The sequence below is a fragment of the Nerophis ophidion genome, linkage group LG24 (assembly GCF_033978795.1).
Source record: "Nerophis ophidion isolate RoL-2023_Sa linkage group LG24, RoL_Noph_v1.0, whole genome shotgun sequence".
NCBI classification, from domain to species: Eukaryota; Metazoa; Chordata; class Actinopteri; order Syngnathiformes; family Syngnathidae; genus Nerophis; species Nerophis ophidion.
Window position 1 is genome coordinate 7,675,585 of NC_084634.1, and position 21,373 is coordinate 7,696,957.

General features: G+C 42.0%; 1 protein-coding gene across 1 annotated transcript in view; it reads left to right on the forward strand.

The window, feature by feature from the left end:
* syne2b (spectrin repeat containing, nuclear envelope 2b) overlaps window positions 1-21,373 on the forward strand; it is a 408,840-nt gene that overhangs the window by 141,287 nt on the left and 246,180 nt on the right. Inside the window, exons 55-67 of the mRNA XM_061886295.1 lie at window positions 7,004-7,139; window positions 7,290-7,463; window positions 7,555-12,345; window positions 12,522-12,677; window positions 12,758-12,999; window positions 13,090-15,154; window positions 15,386-15,720; window positions 15,798-15,942; window positions 16,043-16,243; window positions 16,306-16,565; window positions 16,671-16,830; window positions 16,937-17,083; window positions 18,443-18,583. Of these exons, the coding sequence (XP_061742279.1) occupies window positions 7,004-7,139; window positions 7,290-7,463; window positions 7,555-12,345; window positions 12,522-12,677; window positions 12,758-12,999; window positions 13,090-15,154; window positions 15,386-15,720; window positions 15,798-15,942; window positions 16,043-16,243; window positions 16,306-16,565; window positions 16,671-16,830; window positions 16,937-17,083; window positions 18,443-18,583 (8,953 nt within the window). The remainder of the gene's footprint in view (window positions 1-7,003; window positions 7,140-7,289; window positions 7,464-7,554; window positions 12,346-12,521; window positions 12,678-12,757; window positions 13,000-13,089; window positions 15,155-15,385; window positions 15,721-15,797; window positions 15,943-16,042; window positions 16,244-16,305; window positions 16,566-16,670; window positions 16,831-16,936; window positions 17,084-18,442; window positions 18,584-21,373) is intronic.

Consider the following 21,373-nt stretch of genomic DNA (forward strand, 5'->3'; position numbering starts at 1 on the left):
TTTCAGGTATTGTCTGTCTTATCATATGAAGATCTAATGTTCAGTGTAGGGCTGGGGGATATGGCCTTTTTTTAACATCTCGATATTTTTACACCATATCACGATACACATTACACCGTATTTTAAATTAATTGCCGCCGGGGCGCTAATTAATTTAAAACCTCTTCTCACTCCTGCGCTTACCAAAGGCATCTGTAAAAGTAAGCATGCGCTAATTACTTTAAAACCTCCTCTGACTCCGGCACTTACCAAAGGAATGTAGTAACAATTTGAGTGTGATGTAAGCTCGGACCTTAAATCCTGCTGAATAGCTCTTAATCTTCTTCCCTTTATGCGATTTCAAATTACCGGTATTGAAATCAGCCTCCTCCATTTTGAAAATGATGACAGGGGAAGTGTCACTCTTGACGTCACAAGTTTGACCAGGCGGTAATCAATCAATCAATCAATCATCAATCGATGTTTATTTATATAGCCCTAAATCACAAATGTCTCAAAGGACTGCACAAATCATTACGACTACAACATCCTCGGAAGAACCCACAAAAGGGCAAGGAAAACTCACACCCAGTGGGCAGGGAGAATTCACATCCAGTGGGACGCCAGTGACAATGCTGACTATGAGAAACCTTGGAGAGGACCTCAGAAGTGGGCAACCCCCCCACCCCCCTCTAGGGGACCGAAAGCAATGGATGTCGAGCGGGTCTAACATGATACTGTGAAAGTTCAATCCATAGTGGCTCCAACACAGCCGCGAGAGTTCAGTTCAAAGCGGGTCCAAGACAGCAGCAAGAATCCCGTCCACAGGAAACCATCCCAAGCGGAGGCGGCTCAGCATTGTAGAGATGTCCCCAACCGATACACAGGCGAGCGGTCCATCCTGGGTCTCGACTCTAGACAGCCAGTACTTCATCCATGTTCATCGGACCGGACCCCCTCCGCAAGGGAGGGGGGGACATAGGAGAATACCAATACTAAGCATCTGCTAACTATTTTGGGAAACGAGTTTGACCCGGCAGTAATTCAAGGAAGTACGGTATATCTCGATATTTGGCCTTGGTTTTAAATGAACACATGATACATATAATCACAGCAGTATGATGATTCTATGTGTCTACATTAAAACCTTCTTCATACTGCATTAATATATGCTCATTTTAAACGTTCATGCAGAGAGGGAAATCACAACTAAGTCCATTTAGCAAAACTGTATTAAGCCGTGGCACAAACATTCATGTCATTTCCAAAACAGAACCTGCAAGATTGTCAGAGACACTTTAAAACAAGCTTTTAGTGCACTTTTGTGCATGATGTCACTAAGATGACATATCAAAACAACAGTCAATTAAAGTGCACTTGTTGTACAGAACGCCACTACAATAGTTTAAAACAAATAAAGTGCACTTTTGTGCATGATGTCACACAAGATATTTAAATAAATAAATAAATGGGTTGTACTTGTATAGCGCTTTTCTACCTTCAAGGTACTCAAAGCGCTTTGACACTACTTCCACATTCACACACTGATGGAGGGAGCTGCCATGCAAGGCGCCAACCAGCACCCATCAGGAGCAAGGGTGAAGTGTCTTGCTCAGGACACAACGGACGTGACAAGGTTGGTACTAGGTGGGATTTGAACCAGGGACCCTCGGGTTGCGCACGGCCACTCTCCCACTGCGCCACGCCTGTACCGCTGTAGTGACCTGTTTGCTTGCAGGCATGTACTTTCAAGTACACTTGCAGCACTATGCAGTACACTTGCAGTGTGATGCAGTACACTTGCAGTACACTTGCAGTGTGATGCAGTACACTTGCAGTACACTTGCAGTGCTATGCAGTACACTTGCAGTACTATGAAGTACACTTGCAGTACTATGCAGTACACCTGTAGTATTACAAAGTACACTTGCAGTGCTATGAAGTACATTTGCAGTACTATGAAGTACACTTGCAGGGTTTTGAAGTACACTTGCAGTACTATGCATTAAACTGGCAGTAATATGCAGTACACTTTCAGTACTTTGACGTACACTTGCAGTATCAATTGGTGTTAAATAAAAACGAGCTGAATAATAGGAAATCCCAAATAATGTACGTCCTTCGCTGTGTGGTAGGCTCCTGCGGACGTTATCTCCTTCTGTCGATGACGGGTTTTTTTTCGTATGGTGTTGACCTGGTTGGTGTGGCAGCGGCCAGAGATGTTGACATTCAGAGTTTCAAGCACTTCTCGTTCTCTATAGCAGGGGTAGGGAACCTATGGCTCTAGAGCCAGATGTGGCTCTTTTGATGACCGCATCTGGCTCTCGGATAAATCTTAGCTGACATTGCTTAACGCGATAATTATGAATAATTTCGCTGGTAATCACAGTGCTAAAAATAACGTGCAGAGTACAAAACATTCTCATGCATTTAAATCCATCCATCCGTTTTTTACCGCACCTGGTAAGAAGTTTTTATGTCACGATGGGAGGGGAGGGGGTGGTTGCAGCTTTTTCCGGGGTCGTTCTCCCAGGAAGGCAGACGGACTACTCGGGACATGGCATTTAGGTAAAAACATGATTTAATTTTAACTAAAAAAATATACAAACAAAAATCGCTCACAACGGAGGCACAACATGGGCTAAGGAACAAAGCTAACGCATAAACAGACCAAGAACATAAATCAAACAAAACTTCCTTTACATGGCATGAAGCACGAAACTATGGCAAGGCATGAAACAAGTCAGCACAGGGCGACTGACTGGCAAAGACGAGCTTAAATACTGCCTCTGATTAGTGCTCGGGAAGCAGGTGGACAAAATGAGTAACCAAGGAAACCAGACAAGGGAGTGGAAAAAAACAGGAACTTAAAGAGTCCAAAGGACAAACAGCACATGGCCAAACAAAAACATGATCAACAGACATGACATTTGATTTATTATTGGTTAGCTTCAGAATAACACTGTTATTAAAAAGAATAAGAGACTTATTATACTCCAAACATGTTGGTCTTACTCAAAAATGCACACATTTAGTTGTATTCAGTGTTAAAAAAATATGATATGGCTCTCACGGAAATACATTTTGAAATATTTGGCTTTCATGGCTCTCTCAGCCAAAAAGGTTCCCGACCCCTGCTCTATAGCAAGTGACTTTTCAATTGATGCTGCAAAGTAGCAGTCCTGCTACTTTTTGTAGCAACGCTTTTGCCGCATAATTGTTCAACATATTCCCACTTGTTGCCAAACCACCGCCAGACGATGCACCCTGTGCTGTTTTTCTCTGGAATTAATTATTCCTTCATTTGTTACCAGTTTCTTAAACTTAGAAAAATCTTCATTGTCCCCGAGGGGCAATTTGGTTTGCAGCAGTAGTCATTAAAAACAAGGTACAACAGTAAAAACGAGGTACAACAGTAAAAACGAGGTACAAATACATACAACATACAAACCATCATAAAGCTAAAAACTAAAAACATTTGTAATACAATAAAAACTAATCACACGTCGCATCCCACTATTGTGACTACATAGCAGCTAAGCTTGTTTCCATCCATCCATTTTTCTACCGCTTATTCCCTTTGGGGTCGCGGGGGGCGCTGGTGCCTATCTCAGCTACATTTAACACTCTTACTAATATGCGCCACACTGTAAAGCCACACCAAACAAGAATGTAGCGGCTACTTTGTCGTTCCAAAAAGGGTTCGGATAAATAAAAATAAAGTTAGCAGAGTAGCCTTGAGGAGGATGTTTTATGACGCACTAAAATCCTAATAAGCGCTCGCGGGGATACTTGCAGATTCAAAATGTTGATCATTTATTTTCACAAACAAAAAATATTCACCGTGGTTGACTTTCTATATAATACAAATAAACTTATTTAGTGGTAAACAAACTATCACTCCTCACTCCTTCAATATGACAGACGGACAAAGGCAGTGCCCAGCTGTGCTGTCTTCCTAATTGTAGGAGGAGGACGTTGCCCACCAGGAGGAGCGTGAGCAGCTGAAAACAATCAGTCAATATAATTTATCTGAAACATCCAATAATCCATCTATATCATCATTGGCATGATTTGATTCCATTATCAAAACCATGAATAAATAAATAAATAAATAATATAAATAGGCTCCAACAAAGAATGACAAACATATTTCGGGAGAACATCCTCACAGTAACACAACATAAACACAACACAACAAATACCCAGGATCCTTTGCATCCATGACTTTTCCTGACTTTATTTTACACCCCCGCGGCTGTAAAATAAAGTCAGGAAAAGTCATGAATACAAAGGATTTTGGGTATTTGTCCTGTTGCGTTTATGTTGTGTTACTGTGGGGATGTTCTCCCAAAATGTGTTTGTCTTTCTTGTTTGGTGTGGCTTCACAGTGTGGTGCATATTAGTAAGAGTGTTAAAATTGTTTGTATCACAACCATCAGTGTACTTTGTGTCACCCAGTATGCCTCGCAGTCGTGTGCGTGTGTCTGCCGAAGCCACACACAACATGACGCTGGGCTGGCAAAAAGTATGTATATGTTGTAGAAGGCGAGAAAGGCAATGACCTCATGGCACGCCCTTGGTTTTGTTATCTGGGCGACCGCCGGCAGATATTCGCGAGAATGATCGCGGCTCCTTTTGTCTTACTTTGTGACACGGGTTAAAACGGCTCTTTGAGTGGTAAAGGTTGACGATCCCTTAACTATGTATAATAAATACTTCCGAATAGTTCAACCGCCACCCGCCCGAATCTATTTAAAATCTATTTATTCATCATGTCACCCGCCCGACCCGCGGTTTATACACGGACTCCGCGGATTAGACCGCAAACCGCGCATCTCTAATATGGAGCATCATCTATAACAAAACTCGGGAGTTTGGACTAATTTCATTAATCAGACATGAAGTCAGAAGGGCATACATATTAGTTCAGCATATTTATGCACGCCGAAAAAATGTGTCCCCATTTATAAGTACAACACTAAATGTACGGATTATCAATTTATTTGTGTAGAAATGTGACAGGAATAATGTTACATTACCAACAACATATTTAACAATCAAGGCACGAGCGTAACAATCCGCATTTTGTATCACTGCTACCGTTAATAAGCAGCGTCAGTTCCTAGTGTCCAAACACAGAACTGTTGACACACGGCACATAGCTCCGCCCCCTCTAAAATACAAATAATTACTATTGTGACATCAAGTGGACACATTTACAACATTTTGTACACCAGTTTCTTTCATTCAAAATTTCAGCTCGTTTTTATACTTGGGTGGGTGGTTTTAATTTAATGACTGTAAACAGGACCAATTTCAGCTGGCTCCGCTTAATTGCTACATCTTCCTTAACCTCTTAGGGCCCAAGCTGTTGTTTACATGCTTTTTTTTATTTTTTATTTGCTATTTGGGCTTATTGGACCCTAAGTAGGATAAAAACTAAGAATCATTTTTTGATATGGTGTACTTAGTCCATAAGTACACAAACGTGTACTTCATGTTTTTTTTTTTTTTTTTGGTTTTTGTTTTTGTTTTTTGTCCTGTCCAGCTTCTCAGGCAAATAATATAGTTGATGTAGATGCCCATATCGGCTGTTCAGATTTACTTTACAAAAGAGAAGTGTAGGATACTTCTCTTGTTGCCTTATTTCAATTTGACTTTATTAAATGTATTTATATTATCATTTGGTGCAGCCGGGCCGGAGCAGGAGGGACTAGAAAGAGAAAAAAAGGAAGACAAAGGGGGGGAATTGTGGGGATTAGACAGAGACACAAAAACAACAACAGCAAACACAACAAAAACAACAACAACAATAGAACATCACCACCACATACGATGTGTACAAATATGATCGTAAAAGTGATAGCAAAGAAGCAGTTAGCGAAATAAATAATAATATAGAAATGACAGGAAGCATTTTTACGCTATAACTGGAGCAATAAAAATACCAATAGAAAAAGCGCTATTGATCTTGAGCAATACCAATAGTTTACCTCTATTATCCACAATACTAATACTTCATGTTTAATGACATGCTAATTCTTATTTTTAAACGTTTTTTCCCAAATTCCATTATACTCTTCTGACACCCCCAGACGGCAGTATAAGTGTCCACATAAGTGGCCATAAAACCACAATTCAGTAGTGTACACACTTTTGGAAATAAGAGCTAAAAAAGGTGCTGTGCGCGCATTTGGCCACTTAACCTTTAGAGCAGGGGTGTCAAACTCAAATACAGAGTGGGCCAAAATTTAAAAATGAACAAAGCCGCGGGCCAAGGTTGAACAAATTAACCTTTTTAATAAGACCCAAACAAGTTTTGCATTGAATATTGAACAAGCTAGGGAGTGGGGTTTGGTGGTAGCGTGGGTGTATATTGTAGTGCCCCAGAAGAGTTAGTGCTGCAAGGTTCTGGGTATTTGTTCTGTTGTGTTTATGTTGTGTTACGGTGCGGATGTTCTCCCGAAATGTGTTTGTCATTCTTGTTTGGTGTGGGTTCACAGTTTGGCGCATATCTGTAACAGTGTTAAAGTTGTTTATACAGCCATCCTCAGTGTGACCTGTATGGCTGTAGACCAAGTACGCCTTGCATTCACTTATGTGTGTGTAAAAGCCGTAAATACTATGTGACAGGACCGGCACGCTGTTTGTGTGGAGGAAAAGCGGACTTGACGACAGGTTGTAGAGAACGCTAAAGGCAATGCCCTTAAGGCCCGCCCCCAATATCGTTGTCTTGGTGGAAATCGGGAGAAATTCGGAAGAATGGTTGTCCCGGGTGATTTTCCGGAGGGGCACTGAACTTCGGGAGTCTCCCGAGAAAATCGGGAAGGTTGGCAAGTAGGAGTATTGGCAGTGAATGCGGTGTTACAGCGGCACCACAGTTGTTTAATACCGGCGGGCCAGCTCTAATGTTAATTAGATATTGCCTCAAGGGCCAGAGTTTGACACCCGTGCTTTAGAGGCTAATGACAAGTACTGGTGACATTTGGGTCCATGAATGTTTTCTTTATGATTCCATCAGTTTGCAGACCAGGCTGAGGGACCATAAGCAAAGTTGCTCAACAAATGCTGCTTGCTGTTTGACAAATTCAATCCAAGCCCTGCAGGAATGGACCCACAACCACAACAAGCCTTCAGAATCCATTGCAACTGCGCAGGTTTGGATCTTTCCATGTATGTTTGATTCCGGTAATTATTGTAGTGAACAGCTGTTAGTGTTAATGTTTAAATGGGAACCCCGTGTTCAGTTAGAACTTTCTCAGTAACCTAATGGAAATCATTAGACGTATTCTTTATCCTGGTATTAGGAGGCAGCAGAGGAAGGGGAAAAGATGCAGGCTATTCTTCAGGAGGCACTTTCTCATCATCAATTTCTGAGTGACTGTTTGAAGCAGGATATGTTTGAGAAACTTTCAAAAGACAGTTCAGAAACACTCAGACAAGCAGGGACACTCCAGATGTCTCTCCGTCACAACGTAAAGGTACGTATCTGAAATATTCACACACAAAAAACTTAGTTATTGGATAATTTGAATAGTATGTCAGGTCCAATAAATATATTTAATGTTATAGGAACTTATGCAAAGGAGTGACCAAAAAACGGAGGATCGGCCTATTGATATTGATGTCCGTACTGAAGAGAAAAAGACATCTTTGGTGGCACCTCCACGGAAGAACAAACAGTCCATTAGGAAAAAGTCTCAAGATCGATTCCAACAAGACATTCCCGCAACTGACACATCTGGACGGGATGAGGATGACTCGTCAGTTTCATCGAGGTCCAGTGAGCAAACTGATGATACTGATTCAGGAAAAAAGAAAGAAATTCCAATAAGAAAGAAGTCAAAGACCAAGCAAGTATCCCTGGATCGTCTTTCAACAGGTGAAATAGTTCATGTGGAAACTAAGAAAACTGAACATGAATCTAAAAAGACTTCAGTCAGGGGGCAAGATGAAGCTATGGTGATGGATGAAAGAAAGACAACATCTGCAGCGATTCCTTACGCCAATGATGTACCACAGGCTGAAGAAGGAGTAGAACAGCTTCATGGTGCCACAACTCTAGAGTTAGTTTCTTTCAGTTCTTCAGAAAAAAGCCAATACTTGAAAAGTAAGGAACCTTCACCTGCAGAAGAAAGTACACAAATATCTGATGCAGCTTTTATGGAAGCACAGATCACATCCAAAAGCAAGCCAAAGCTTCTAGAACACAGAGAACTTGGTGTCTGTAATGATTCAAACCTCGACAAAGCAAGAAAAGACTCTGAAAGTGGGGAAGCTTCTGCAGTAGCTCAACTCGTAACAGGAATTATCGAGGCAGCTATGAAAGACATTGCTTTACCTTCAAAGAAGGATCAGATAGAACTGGAACGTACTAAAACGTCCTCAGCTTCACAAGCTGTCACAGGCACTCCTGAGGTTGATATTGCCAAGGTAGGAAAGATCTCACCACCCAAAAGAAAGTCAAAAAGTTCTAAGGTTTCTCAAGGGCAGCCTAAAACAAAAGAGCCAATTGTGACAAAAGAAGATTTCAATCTAAAACCAAAAGAGAATAAACTTGTAGGCGTTGAAGAACTTGGCGTTTGTGACGATTCAAACCTTCAGAAAGCAACAGAAGACTCTAAAAGTGGGGAAGCTTCTGCCGTAGTCCAACTTGTCACAGGAATCATTGAAGCAGCTATGAAAGACATTGGTTTACCTTCAAACAACGTTCAGATAGAACTGGAAAGTACAAACACCTCTTCAACTTCAAAAGTTTTCACAGGAATCCCTGAAGTTATTATTGGGGAGGAAGAAAAGATCCCACCACTCAAAACAATTTTAAAGAGATCAAAGATTTCTCCAGAGCTGCCTAAAAGAGAGGAGCGCATTTTGACGGACAGAGATTTAAGTCTAGAACCAAAACAGGAAAAACTTGTAGATGTCAAAAAACCTAATATCCTTCATGATTCAAACCTCCACAAAGCAGGAAAAGACTCTGAAAGTGGGGAGGCTTCGGTTGTTGCCCAATTTGTCACAGGAATAATTGAGGCAGCTATGAAAGACATTGCTTTACCTTCAAATGAGGATCGGACAGAACTCGGAAGTACAAAATCTTGCTCAGCTTCACAAGTTATCAGAGAAATCCCTGAAGGTATTGCAGAAGAAGGAAAAATCTCACCATCCAAAAGAAAGTCAAAGCTTTCAAAGATTTCTCCAGAGCTGCCTAAAAGAGAAGAGCATATTTTGACAGTAGACCAATTATACCTAGAACCAAAAGCAGAAAACCTTGTAGAAGGCCAAGAACTTAGTGTCGGGAACGATTCAAACATCCACAAAGCAACAAATAAATATGAAAGTGAGGAAGCCTCTGCAGTAGCTCAACTGGTCACAGGAATAATTGAGGCGGCTATGAAAGACATTGCTTTACCTTCAAATGAGGATCGGACAGAACTCGGAAGTACAAAATCTTGCTCAGCTTCACAGGTTATCAGAGAAATCCCTGAAGGTATAGCAGAAGAAGGAAAAATCTCACCATCCAAAAGAAAGTCAAAGATTTCTCCAGAGCTGCCTAAAAGAGAAGAGCATATTTTGACAGAAGACAAATTATACTTAGAACCAAAAGCAGAAAACCTTGTAGAAGACCAAGAACTTAGTGTCGGGAACGATTCAAACATCCACAAAGCAACAAATAAATATGAAAGTGAAGAAGCTTCTGCAGTAGCTCAACTGGTCACAGGAATAATTGAGGCGGCTATTAAAGATATTGGTATACCTTCAAAGAAAGATGAGATGGAACTGGACTGTAGAAAAACGTTCGCGATTTCACAAGTTGTCACAGAAATCCCTACAGTTGTTGCGGAGGAAGGAAAGATATCACCACCTACGAGAAAGTCAACGGATCGGAAACTTTCCCCCAAACTTCCTTCCAAAGAAATGATAGTGCGGACACAAACGTCATTTGAGTCTAACGTCAAAAGGGAAGAAGCAGAAACTCCTTTGCCAGTCTATGCTGTTGGTGATACAGATGACGACGAAGTAAATCAAGACTATGAAAGTGGAAAAAACACTTCAGAACCACATGCAGTAACAACACATGAACGTTCTCCTGAGGATGAAAGAAAAATCTCACCATCTGAAAGAAATTCAAAGAGATCAACAGCTTCCCTAGGACTTCCTAAAAAGATAGAAGAAAAATCTGATAGTCACAGACCTTGCTCTAATGCAGGAAATGCTGAGACTACTGTGTTTGAGGAAAGTAAACTGAAAAATGAGGTACAGACTGAACAGAAGTCTTCCGATTCCGTTGAGCCGTCTGAGAACAATGTAACTGAAGTAAACAGTGACTTGCCAATTGAAAGAAAAGCAAAACATTTTGATGATAAAGAAACATGTTTTCAGCCTCAGGAGGGTGAACAAGTCGACACCCTGGTAAAAGCAAGCAAAGCCAAAGATAATGTTGTAGGAAAGATCTCACCACCAAAAAGAAAACAAAAAAGTGGGAGGGTTTCATCAGAAACTCCCAAATTGCCAACTAGGAGAAAGTCCAAAACTCATGATGTTTCCAAAGAGCCAGTTACTGACGCCAGTGAAAGTTTTGCGACTAAGACTGAAGATTCAAGACAAGGCCCTGAAAGTGAGGGGAACTCTTCGGTTGAACTGCTGGTAAAAACTAAACAAGATGCGGCTGTTTTGGAAGATAGAAAGCTCTCGCCGCCAAAAAGAAAGTTAAAGGGTCAGAAGGCTTCAACAGATGACATGCACAATACTATCAAGAGCCTGCCAGAAGATGCTGTTGGACTAGAAGTCAAGAACAGGGATATAGCTACCACTGATATTAAAACAGAGACTAAGTCGGATGAGAACACTTCTGAGGTACATGCAAATGCAGCTGAAAATGATGGCACTAAACTTCCTCCCTTTGCACAAAAAGGTGAGGCGTTTACAGAAATGATCTTAATAGATCAAACCATGACGGCAATGCAAACTGTTATTGAGTTGGAACTGTTGGAAACGAGGGAAATCCCTGAAGAAGTGAAAGATAACAATGTACAGGTACAGATTTGTAATGATGATGCCACAAGCTTGGAAAATCCGTCTGTATTATTAGAAAGAATCCAAGAAAGGGTTGGTGTAGACATGTTAGAGGTAAATATACAGAGTCAGGTAGAGGATGGACAGCTCTCTGTTATGAGCAGTGCTGAACAGCAAGTGATCCAAAGTGAGTCCGGTCAATCCAGCTCTGTGGTTTTAACAAAACTTCAGCCAAATAAAACTGAATTGATAGAAATCATATTATTTGACCCGGCCATGGAAAAGAAATGCCAGACCGAGAGTCAGGTGGAACCTTCGGAAACCAGCCAGGAAACATATATTGAAACCGTGGAACGAACAGACGCCGTAGCTACAAATAGAACGCAAGATACTGCCTTGACAATTCACATTGGACCTGAAGTGCATGTTTTAAAGGTAGATGTAACAGCATGTCAAGAGAAACAGGAAGACACACTAGAAACAGGACCAACAAAGGAAATTGTTCAAAGACTGCCAGAAAAGAAAGACGCGTCAGACAAGAGTCTACCTAAGACAGCACTTGAAGAATTACCAAAAAAACAACAAATTGTGATTGAAAGTCATTCTGCTCAGCTCCCCAATGTTGATTCAGAAGAAAAGCCCTGTCAAGCAGAGACAGACACTGGAGGAAGCACCCAAGAGGTCCAGGCCCAAACGTCTTCAAGTACTGAAGGGGAAATAGATTCAGAAAACAAGACCCATGAGGGGGAGAAAGACAAACCCCCAACAGAAATGTCACCAGTGGAAAAGCAAGAAGTAAGCAGCAAAAGAGACCATGACGAGGTTCAAAGTGAAGCAATTAAAGCTATTTCTGTTGCTTCTGAGCCAGTTCAGCCACTAGAGGGTGGAAACAACAAAGACTATGTTGAATTAATCCCAGATAAAGATCAGTCACAACTTTGTGCTGAATCCCTCGGACAGGAAGTACTCCAAATAGGTGTCGGACAAGAGATGGAGTCACCTAATGAATCAATCAGTGATATTCAGCCCATCATGTCATTAATTAAAAAGACTGAGGCAGAAGTTTCAGAAATTGCTGAACCTCCTTTACACTCTGATTTGGAAACTGTATCTGATACTCAAACAGCCGAACTAGTTGATAATCCAGTAAGCAGTACAGCTCAAAATGACATTGGAAAGGTGGTCAGATTTGGGCAAGAAAATATTACCCAAACAGACACTCCAACAAGTAACTCCGAGCCAAATGAAGCGATCTCTGAGAATTTAAATGTTGATGCACTAGAAAATTCTCCATTGACGGACATCTTCTCAGAGATAAAAATGGTCACGGACACAGGATTTCTAAAGGAGGTACGCGTGTTTTATTCTTCCCTGTTTTTGTTTAACTCTTGAAAGATGATGTTATTCATATACATCTCATGTCGAGCTAATCGGTATTTACCACCACACTTTATTTAAAAACCAAAGATAATGACACATGAAAGTTTCATCATTGATCTAATTAAAATGTCCTCCTTTATTGAAAGGTTGGAGCGTGTGAGACTCCTCTCGCAGAACTAATGACCTCCAGCTGTGACCTTGATGATCGCCGGTGTAGGTTAGTGTTAAAACTCCTAAGTTGCAAGAGTCACTCCCCAGAGCTCCAGCCAACAGTTATGACCCAGCAGCTTAAGGAGGCTCAGGTACGACTTCAAATAGGCAACATAAATTACCATAGGTTAAACTGAAATGATAAACCTTTTTTTCCCCTTTCTGTGTACAGGAATGTCAAGACATGGCCCAGGATCAAGTAGCTCTGCTGTCCCAGCAAAGAGATGTACATGCTGAGAACTCAGATACTTTAGAGTTTGTGGAGGACCAGTGGAGAGCTGTTGCTCAGGATGCAGCTGCTGTTGTCGAGAGCAAAGAAGCCCATCTGCATCTGGTGCATGACTTCTGTCAAATTACTCAAGAAACCAAGACTACAATGGAAAGACTGGCAACTGAACTGGATGCTGTAAAAAAGTGAGTTCATCAAGTAGTTTCCATTCATACGTAAACTATTCCAGACAGTGTGTTCAAACTGTCTTTTGAACTCTTATCGTTTTCTTTCAGTTCCCTGGCAGAGAACAGCCACAAGAAGGCCGACCAGCTGAACTCCATTAAGAGAGATATAGAAGAAAACAGGAGTGTCCTTGGGAAGTTACTTGGCATCCACACAAAGCTGTATCCCCTCCTTAGTTGCTCTAATCAAGCAACTGCAAAAATTCAGCTTCAGACTCTACAACATGAATGGAGAGACCTAGAGACAGGTCTAGAGAAGGCCTTGCATCATACTGATATTCAGTCCCAAAAGGCCAGCAGCCTTTTGCTGGAGTTGTCATATCTGCGGGGACATTTAGAATCAATCGGTGAAGAACTTGAAGCCGAATATCCGAGTAGCCAAGTATGCCAGTGGGATGACAAGAAGGCGCAGCGGTTTTTGATGGCACATGCCGAGGTTAAAGCTGCTAACGTGAGATATCTCCATTTGAAAGAAAGGTCGCAGGCACTACTTCTAAGTTTATGGCCAAAGGAAACCGCGGAGATAGACAAAGGTCTGCTGAATGTCAAAGACCAAGTTTGTCTATCAGAAGAGTGGATATCCTCTCAAATTCAGAAAAGCTGTAATCCTATAATGGAGCAAGTGATGACAGTGGCGAGGGATGGGATCACTTGGGCCAAGCAGATTGAGAGTGATATTGATGGCAGGCGAAAGACAGTACCTCTGCGCCCTGAGGCGGTTCACCAGCAACTCAGGGATCTGAAAAGGCTGCAGTCTGAGGTCACAATCAAACACAGTCAACTGAAATTACAGGTAAAAGAGGTATCTGGTTACCTACCACAGCTGGACCCAGCCGAGGAGATACCTGTGGTTCATTCTTTGCTGGACTATTTAAAAGAATGTTCAAAGTCGATCACTGAGAAGTTATCCCAAGCCATGAAGGACACGGAATCCGGTCTGCAGATCAGAGAAAAGCTATTTGAACAGATTGCAGATCTAGACACCTGGGTTGGGACACATCTGCAAAGAGTCACAGCCAAAAGCACAGGTGGGGAATGCATGTGTCCTGCTGAGATTGATTACAGTGAGATCCAAGAAACGCTGGTTGAAGATAAAACGCAGTCTGCTCTCTGCAATGCCCTTTTAAATAAGAGTAAAGACATTTGCTCTGAGCTTAGCATCACTGAGAATTGTCAGCTTTTTGACAAGATTAAAGACCTACAAAAAGATATGGACATAATCAGCAACTATGAAAAGTCTAAGGAAAATGAACAAGAAGAACATACGCAATATTTGGAGTCAAACAAGCAACAGCTAGCCACTATTGAAAAAAACCTGAGGGAAATGCAAGTAGACTTGGGAAAATTCAGGTTCCCTATCACAATAGAATCCCTGCAAGCTTTGGAACCTTTCAATCAATTGCTTTTGGAACAGAAGTCACAGATTGACATTCTCCAATCCCGGATTCCACAAGAAGAGACAATGGAACTATACTCAAGCACTGCTGCAATTCACAACCTAATGACTAGTCTGCAAATGAAGGCCAGAAATCACGAAAGGTACCTCAACCTGAGGCAACGTGCCGAAGACATTAAAGAGGCTATTGATGAACAGGTCAACCAGATAAATGAAGAGCGCAGGGAGGTGGCAGAGAAGTATAAAATCTGTCAAAAGCTTATTTTCCAGTTCCCGTTGATAAAAAAGCTATGTGACGAGGCTGGATCTGAACTCCAGTTGATCGTGGCTGACCTATACCCTTCGCAACTGAGCTCAGAGCAACAGAGACTTCAACAACTTGAGGAAAGCTTCGAAATCTTGGAGATGAAAACCCTCGAGGATATCAGCCTTTTTGAGTGGGGTCTACTGAAAGAAGTGGATCTGGTCACAGAGAGAAACGCCACACGAGCCTTGCTCAGAGAGGCTCTCCTGGAGCTCCAAAACCCCCCACTGATGGAGCCGAACGAGAGATCCATTGATGAGGAATACCAGAGGATAATGTTTCTGAAAATAACCGTTGAGTCAAGAATGAGAGTCTTGGAGGTTTTAGAGCAGAAGAAAGGACAAAAGGAAGGAACCAACACTTTAGATCTTGAACACTTGAAGACGGAAGTTCTACGTGAATGTGACTCACAAATGGCAAGTATTTTTCAAGATAAAGAGCAGTTTGTAGCTACTTTAGAACTTTATTTTGGGTATATCTAGTTTATTGTACCATACTACCATTGTAGTTTGTCACAGTAAATGCCTTTCTTAGAACATAAAGTACTTATACAACTTTGCCTTTTTGTCCTTAATCAAACCACATCCAATGACCTTTGTTATCGCCTTTGAAATATTGTGCATTGCTAACCCATGTTTATATTGTAGGACAGTATCGCTGATGCAAGGATTTCTTTGAAGAACTACATCTCTACTGTAAAACAAACACGGAAATTCCTGAGGGACTCTGAGGTCTTTCTGCTACCCCTTCCTGGCTCAGCCGGAGTCTGTTGTGAAAGGTTAGAGGTGACCCAGCAGATGTTGGCCTCCCTGGAAGACAACATCCAGACTTACATTGACCAGCTGAAAGGGGAAGGGACCCTGCATCCTTACCTGTCCCTTGTAGAGGTAGAGAAACTCAAAGAGGCCATTCTAAGCCAGTTCCTGGTGAGGATTTCCACACTTAAGGCAAAGGGCTTTCTACATTTGGAGAATCTTACAAGGTAGTATATTTATTCGCATAATCACACAGAGAATGTGGGTTGCATCTTTGTTCATGGTGCTGTAATCTGTGTCTCAGCTGTGCTGAAAATTACAGAAATTATACTAAATTTAATGAAGACATCAATCTGAGTGTAAGGAACACAGAGGGGAGCCTTGCACAGGTGGTCTCTCAGAGGGTCAACTCTCTGGCTGACTGTAGTGAACAGTTAGCTAAAGTTGTGGTGCGTATCAGACCAAAGTCTCTCGCACATTGAAACAATGAAAGACAAAAAGAGGGAAATGTTTATGACCCACATTCCCCGTCTCGGGTCTTTGGTGTAGGCATTGCAAGAGGAGCTGGATTGTCTGCAGAAACATCTGGAAGAGACGGTGGACTGGTGTCCGGAGCAGAGCTGCCGTGGACACCGGGAAATCTCAATGGCCGCCGTATGGAGACGCGTAGCAACACTCCGCCATTGCTTTCAGCAGCTGACTCCTAGACTTAAACAAATCATTTTCGAATGGAGTGACATCACCTGCAGTGTAAGTCCGTACAGGTTTCACAAATTAAAACTGTCCACTCAGAGTCTGCTTTGGTACTTTAGGTGGAGAAAGCGGCCGCTTTACTGCAGCAGGCGGAGGCGGAGCTCCCGAAGCCTGCGCCGTTGAATGCATCGACCAATGAGCTTCATGGTCTGCAGCAGTCCTGGGAACAATACCAGGACAGGCTGGACTGTGAACACCGCTCTCTTTCTGCCCTTGAGTTACGCATTGCCAGGCTGCTGGGTATCCCTGCCAATGTGGAACAGGCTCCGCCCGCCCCACTCTTTCAGCAGCTCCAAGCAATGCAGGCCAGGTACAAAAGGTAAGATGTTTTTTCACCCGTCCCTGACATTAATGAAGGTTTCTAGCATATATAGTGTTTCCGAATTCTGCCCTGTTTAATGCCTGGCAACATGCATGTCCTTAGTGTAAAGCAGAACAGCCGCGAGGGTTTGGGGTTCATCAAGCTGGATCTGGAAGAGATAGAAAAAGTGCAGGAGGAGCTGCAGGTCGTTTGGGTTTGGTTGACCGCTGCTGACAGCCTGTTGTCCGAGATGGACCCAAGCAGCAACACGGCAAAGCTGAAGGTGTGACAATCGTCCAGCTGCAGGAATGACTTTACAGCAAGTCGCCTAGATTGCCACAAATTTCTACTGAACCTAAACACCCTACGAACACTCTTCCGTGTTTCAGGAGATCCATTGCCAGTTGTGCATCCAGAAGGCTTTGGTCCATCGCATCACGGAACGTATAAATACGAAATACCCGGAGACTGTGCCAACCGAGATCGGTGGCCAACTGCAGGAGATTCAAAAGACTTTACAACAAGTCGAAGTCAAGGTAAACAATTGAGTGGCATCACACCAAAGGTCTGTGAAGGACCTGTATTTATTCGACATAGGAGTCTGATACGTCGGATAGTCGAACCTCGGATTCAGGAGGAACAGTGTGGTTTTCGTCCTGGTCGTGGAACTGTGGACCAGCTCTATACTCTCGGCAGGGTTCTTGAGGGGTGCATGGGAGTTTGCCCAACCAGTCTACATGTGCTTTGTGGACTTGGAGAAGACATTCGACCGTGTCCCTCGGGAAGTCCTGTGGGGAGTGCTCAGAGAGTATGGGGTATCGGACTGTCTTATTGTGGCGGTCCGTTCCCTGTACGATCAGTGCCAGAGCTTGGTTCGCATTGCCGGCAGTAAGTCGGACACGTTTCCAGTGAGGGTTGGACTCCGCCAAGGCTGTCCTTTGTCACCGATTCTGTTCATAACTTTTATGGACAGAATTTCTAGGCACAGTCAAGGCGTTGAGGGGTTCCGGTTTGGTAACCGCAGGATTAGGTCTCTGCTTTTTGCAGATGATGTGGTCCTGATGGCTTCATCTGACCGGGATCTTCAGCTCTCGCTGGATCGGTTCGCAGCCGAGTGTGAAGCGACCGGAATGAGAATCAGCACCTCCAAGTCCGAGTCCATGGTTCTCGCCCGGAAAAGGGTGGAGTGCCATCTCCGGGTTGGGGAGGAGACCCTGCCCCAAGTGGAGGAGTTCAAGTACCTAGGAGTCTTGTTCACGAGTGAGGGAAGAGTGGATCGTGAGATCGACAGGCGGATCGGTGCGGCGTCTTCAGTAATGCGGACGTTGTACCGATCCGTTGTGGTGAAGAAGGAGCTGAGCCGGAAGGCAAAGCTCTCAATTTACCGGTCGATCTACGTTCCCATCCTCACCTATGGTCATGAGCTTTGGGTCATGACCGAAAGGATAAGATCACGGGTACAAGCGGCCGAAATGAGTTTCCTCTCCCTTAGAGATAGGGTGAGAAGCTCTGCCATCCGGGAGGAACTCAAAGTAAAGCCGCTGCTCCTTCACATCGAGAGGAGCCAGATGAGGTGGTTCGGGCATCTGGTCAGGATGCCACCCGAACGCCTCCCTAGGGAGGTGTTTAGGGCACGTCCAACCGGTAGGAGGCCACGGGGAAGACCCAGGACACGTTGGGAAGACTATGTCTCCCGGCTGGCCTGGGAACGCCTCGGGATCCCCCGGGAAGAGCTAGACAAAGTGGCTGGGGAGAGGGAAGTCTGGGTTTCCCTGCTTAGGCTGTTGCCCCCGCGACCCGACCTCGGATAAGCGGAAGATGATGGATGGATGGATGGAGGAATCTGATATTTGAAAGTATTTCTAGACACATTTATGCCCCATTTGGCCCTTCAGGTACAAGAGGCAATAGAAAAGAGCGACCTTGTTCACAGAATCGGTGCAAAGCTCCTGGAAACCCACACTGGCTTGAGTGCAGTGCGGCAAAAGCTGGACGAGAAAAGTTCTACCGTAGCAGACGCAAAGCTTGCTCAGAAGGTGGGTGCTAACCAGTGTTATTTTTGGCAGCCATTTTTAAAAATTCCTTATGGTCAGTCTTTTTACAAAAATGAATTTCAGTTTCAGGGGCGGCATAGCTCGGTTGGTAGAGTGGCCGTGCCAGCAACTTTAGGGTTGCAGGTTCGATTCCCGCTTCTGCCAACCTAGTCACTGCCATTGTGTCCTTGGGCAAGACACTTTACCCACCTGCTCCCAGTGCCACCCACACTGGTTTAAATGTAACTTAGATATTGGGTTTCACTATGTAAAGCGCTTTGAGTCACTAGAGAAAAGCGCTATATAAATATAATTCACTTCACTTCACTTCACTTTTTGTCCTATTTTAGCCATCTAAATTGATTTAGTCGATTAAATTACTCAACGTTTTTGTCGACTAAAATGACAGTACATTTGGCGACTAAAACACAAAGTATGGAGGATAGTGCATCGTTAAAGTTGTCTTGAAATATTTTTTTATCAAAGTTATTGCAAAGCATCTCAAAAACTAAATTCCCAAGACCTGCACTCCATGAATGTACAAATTAATACATTTCACATTAAAATGTGTTATTTTAGCTGAAATTAAGCATTTTTAACGTTAAAATTAAATGGTCATATGAAGAAACAAACTAGTTTTATTCTGTATTGTGTATAACAAAATTGGTAGGCTGACCATATTCTGAAATCCCAAAAAGAGGACATGTATGTGCGTGCCAAGGTCGGGACTAAGTGAAAAATTGCCAATGATACTTGAACTTGCTTTATAAACAATATATTTATTTCAATAAAGCATTTTTTCTCCTCTATTGACAGCGGTGTTGGCGCTAGGAATTTTCTAAATGGGGTCCCATGGACCCCATCAAGTCATAAAAATGGGGTCCCACTTTTTTGTAAGCGTTTTGAAAACAAATGATAAACGTATGCAATGTCCTGTTATATCTATCATTATATATTGTGTTTTGGAAAAAGGTTGTCATAAACGTCATTTCATTCATTAAAAGAAATAATGAAAAAAGAAGACACATTTGTATGCATATGTAAATGTATTCCGTTATATTTTATATTACGTTAGCATGCTAATGTAAGAAAAATTGGTATACGTCCAAGATGGCAGCAAGTATCCAAATACTTGTTTGACAGCACCAAGTATCAAAAAACATTCTTTTTAGGTTTAAAGATACAAAATTTGCTAAAAAGTTGGCATATTTACGTTGGCATACTTCCAAGAAAGTGCCAAGAGTCCAAATACTTGCTTGACAGCACCGAGAATCAAAATCCTTCGTTTTAGATTAAAAGATAAAAAAATTTGCTAAAAAGATAGCATAAAATGTTAGCATGCTAAAGTCAGCGTACTAATATAAAGTACGTTGGCATACTTCCAAGACGGTGCCAAGTATCCAAATACTTGCTTGACAGCACCGAGAATCAAAAAGCATTCGTTTTAGATTAAAAGATACAAAATTAGCTAAAAAGCTGGCATAAAATGTTACCATGCTAACATCAGCATGCTAACATAAGAGACGTTGGCATACTTCCAAGATGGCAGCAAGTATCCCAATACTTACTTGATAGTACAAAGTATCAAAAACCATTCATTTTAGATTCAAAGATACAATATTAGCTAAAAAGCTAGCATAAAATGTTAGAATGCTCACATAAGAGACGTTGGCATACTTCCAAGATGGCGTCAAGTATCCAAATACTAGTTTGACGGCACCAAGTATCAAAAAACATTTGTTTTAGGTTTGAAAATACTAAATTCGTGAAAAGCAAGAATAATACGTTAGCATGCTAATGTAAGAAACATTGGCATACGTCCAAGGTGGCAGCAAGTATCCAAATACTCGTTTGACAGCACCAAGTATCAGAAAACATCCTTTTTAGGTTTAAAGATACAAAGTTTGCTAAAAAGTTGACATATTTCCATTAGCTTACTAATATAAGAGACATTGGCATACTTCCAAGATAGGGCCAAGTATCCAAATACTTTCTTGACAGCACCGAGAATCAAAAACCATTCGTTTTAGATTAAAAGATACAAAAATAGCTAAAATGCTAGCATAATATGTTATCATGCTAATGTCAGCATGCTAACATAAGAGCCGTTGGCATACTTCCAAGATGGTGCCAAGTATCCAATTCCTTGCTTGACAGCACCAAGTATACATCTGTTTTAGGTGTAAAAATACTAAATTCATAAAAAAGCAAGTATAAAATGTTAGCATACTTACATTCACATGCTAATGTAAGAAACATGGGCATACGTCCAAGATGGCAGCAAGTATCCAAAAACTTGTTTGGCAGCACCAAGTATCAACAAATATCCTTTTTAGGTTTAAAGATACAACATTTACTAAAAAAGTTGGCATATTTACGTTAGCTTACTAATGTAAGAGACGTTGGCATACTTCCAAGATGGTGCCAAGTATCCAAATACTGGCTTGACAGCACCGAGAATCAAAAACCATTTGTTTTAGATTAAAAGATACAAAATTAGCTAAAAAGCTAGCATAAAATGTTAGCATGCTAATATCAGCATGCTAACATAAGAGAAGTTGTCATACTTCCAAGACGGCAGCAAGTATCCCAATACTTACTTGACAGTACCAAGTATCAAAAAACTCAAGTTTTAGGTTTAAAAATACTAAATATGTGAAAAACCAAGAATAATACGTTAGCATGCTTACATTAGCATACGTCCAAGATGGCAGCAAGTATCCAAATACTCGTTTGACAGCACCGAGTATCAGAAAACATCCTTTTTAGGTTTAAAGATACAAAATTTGCTAA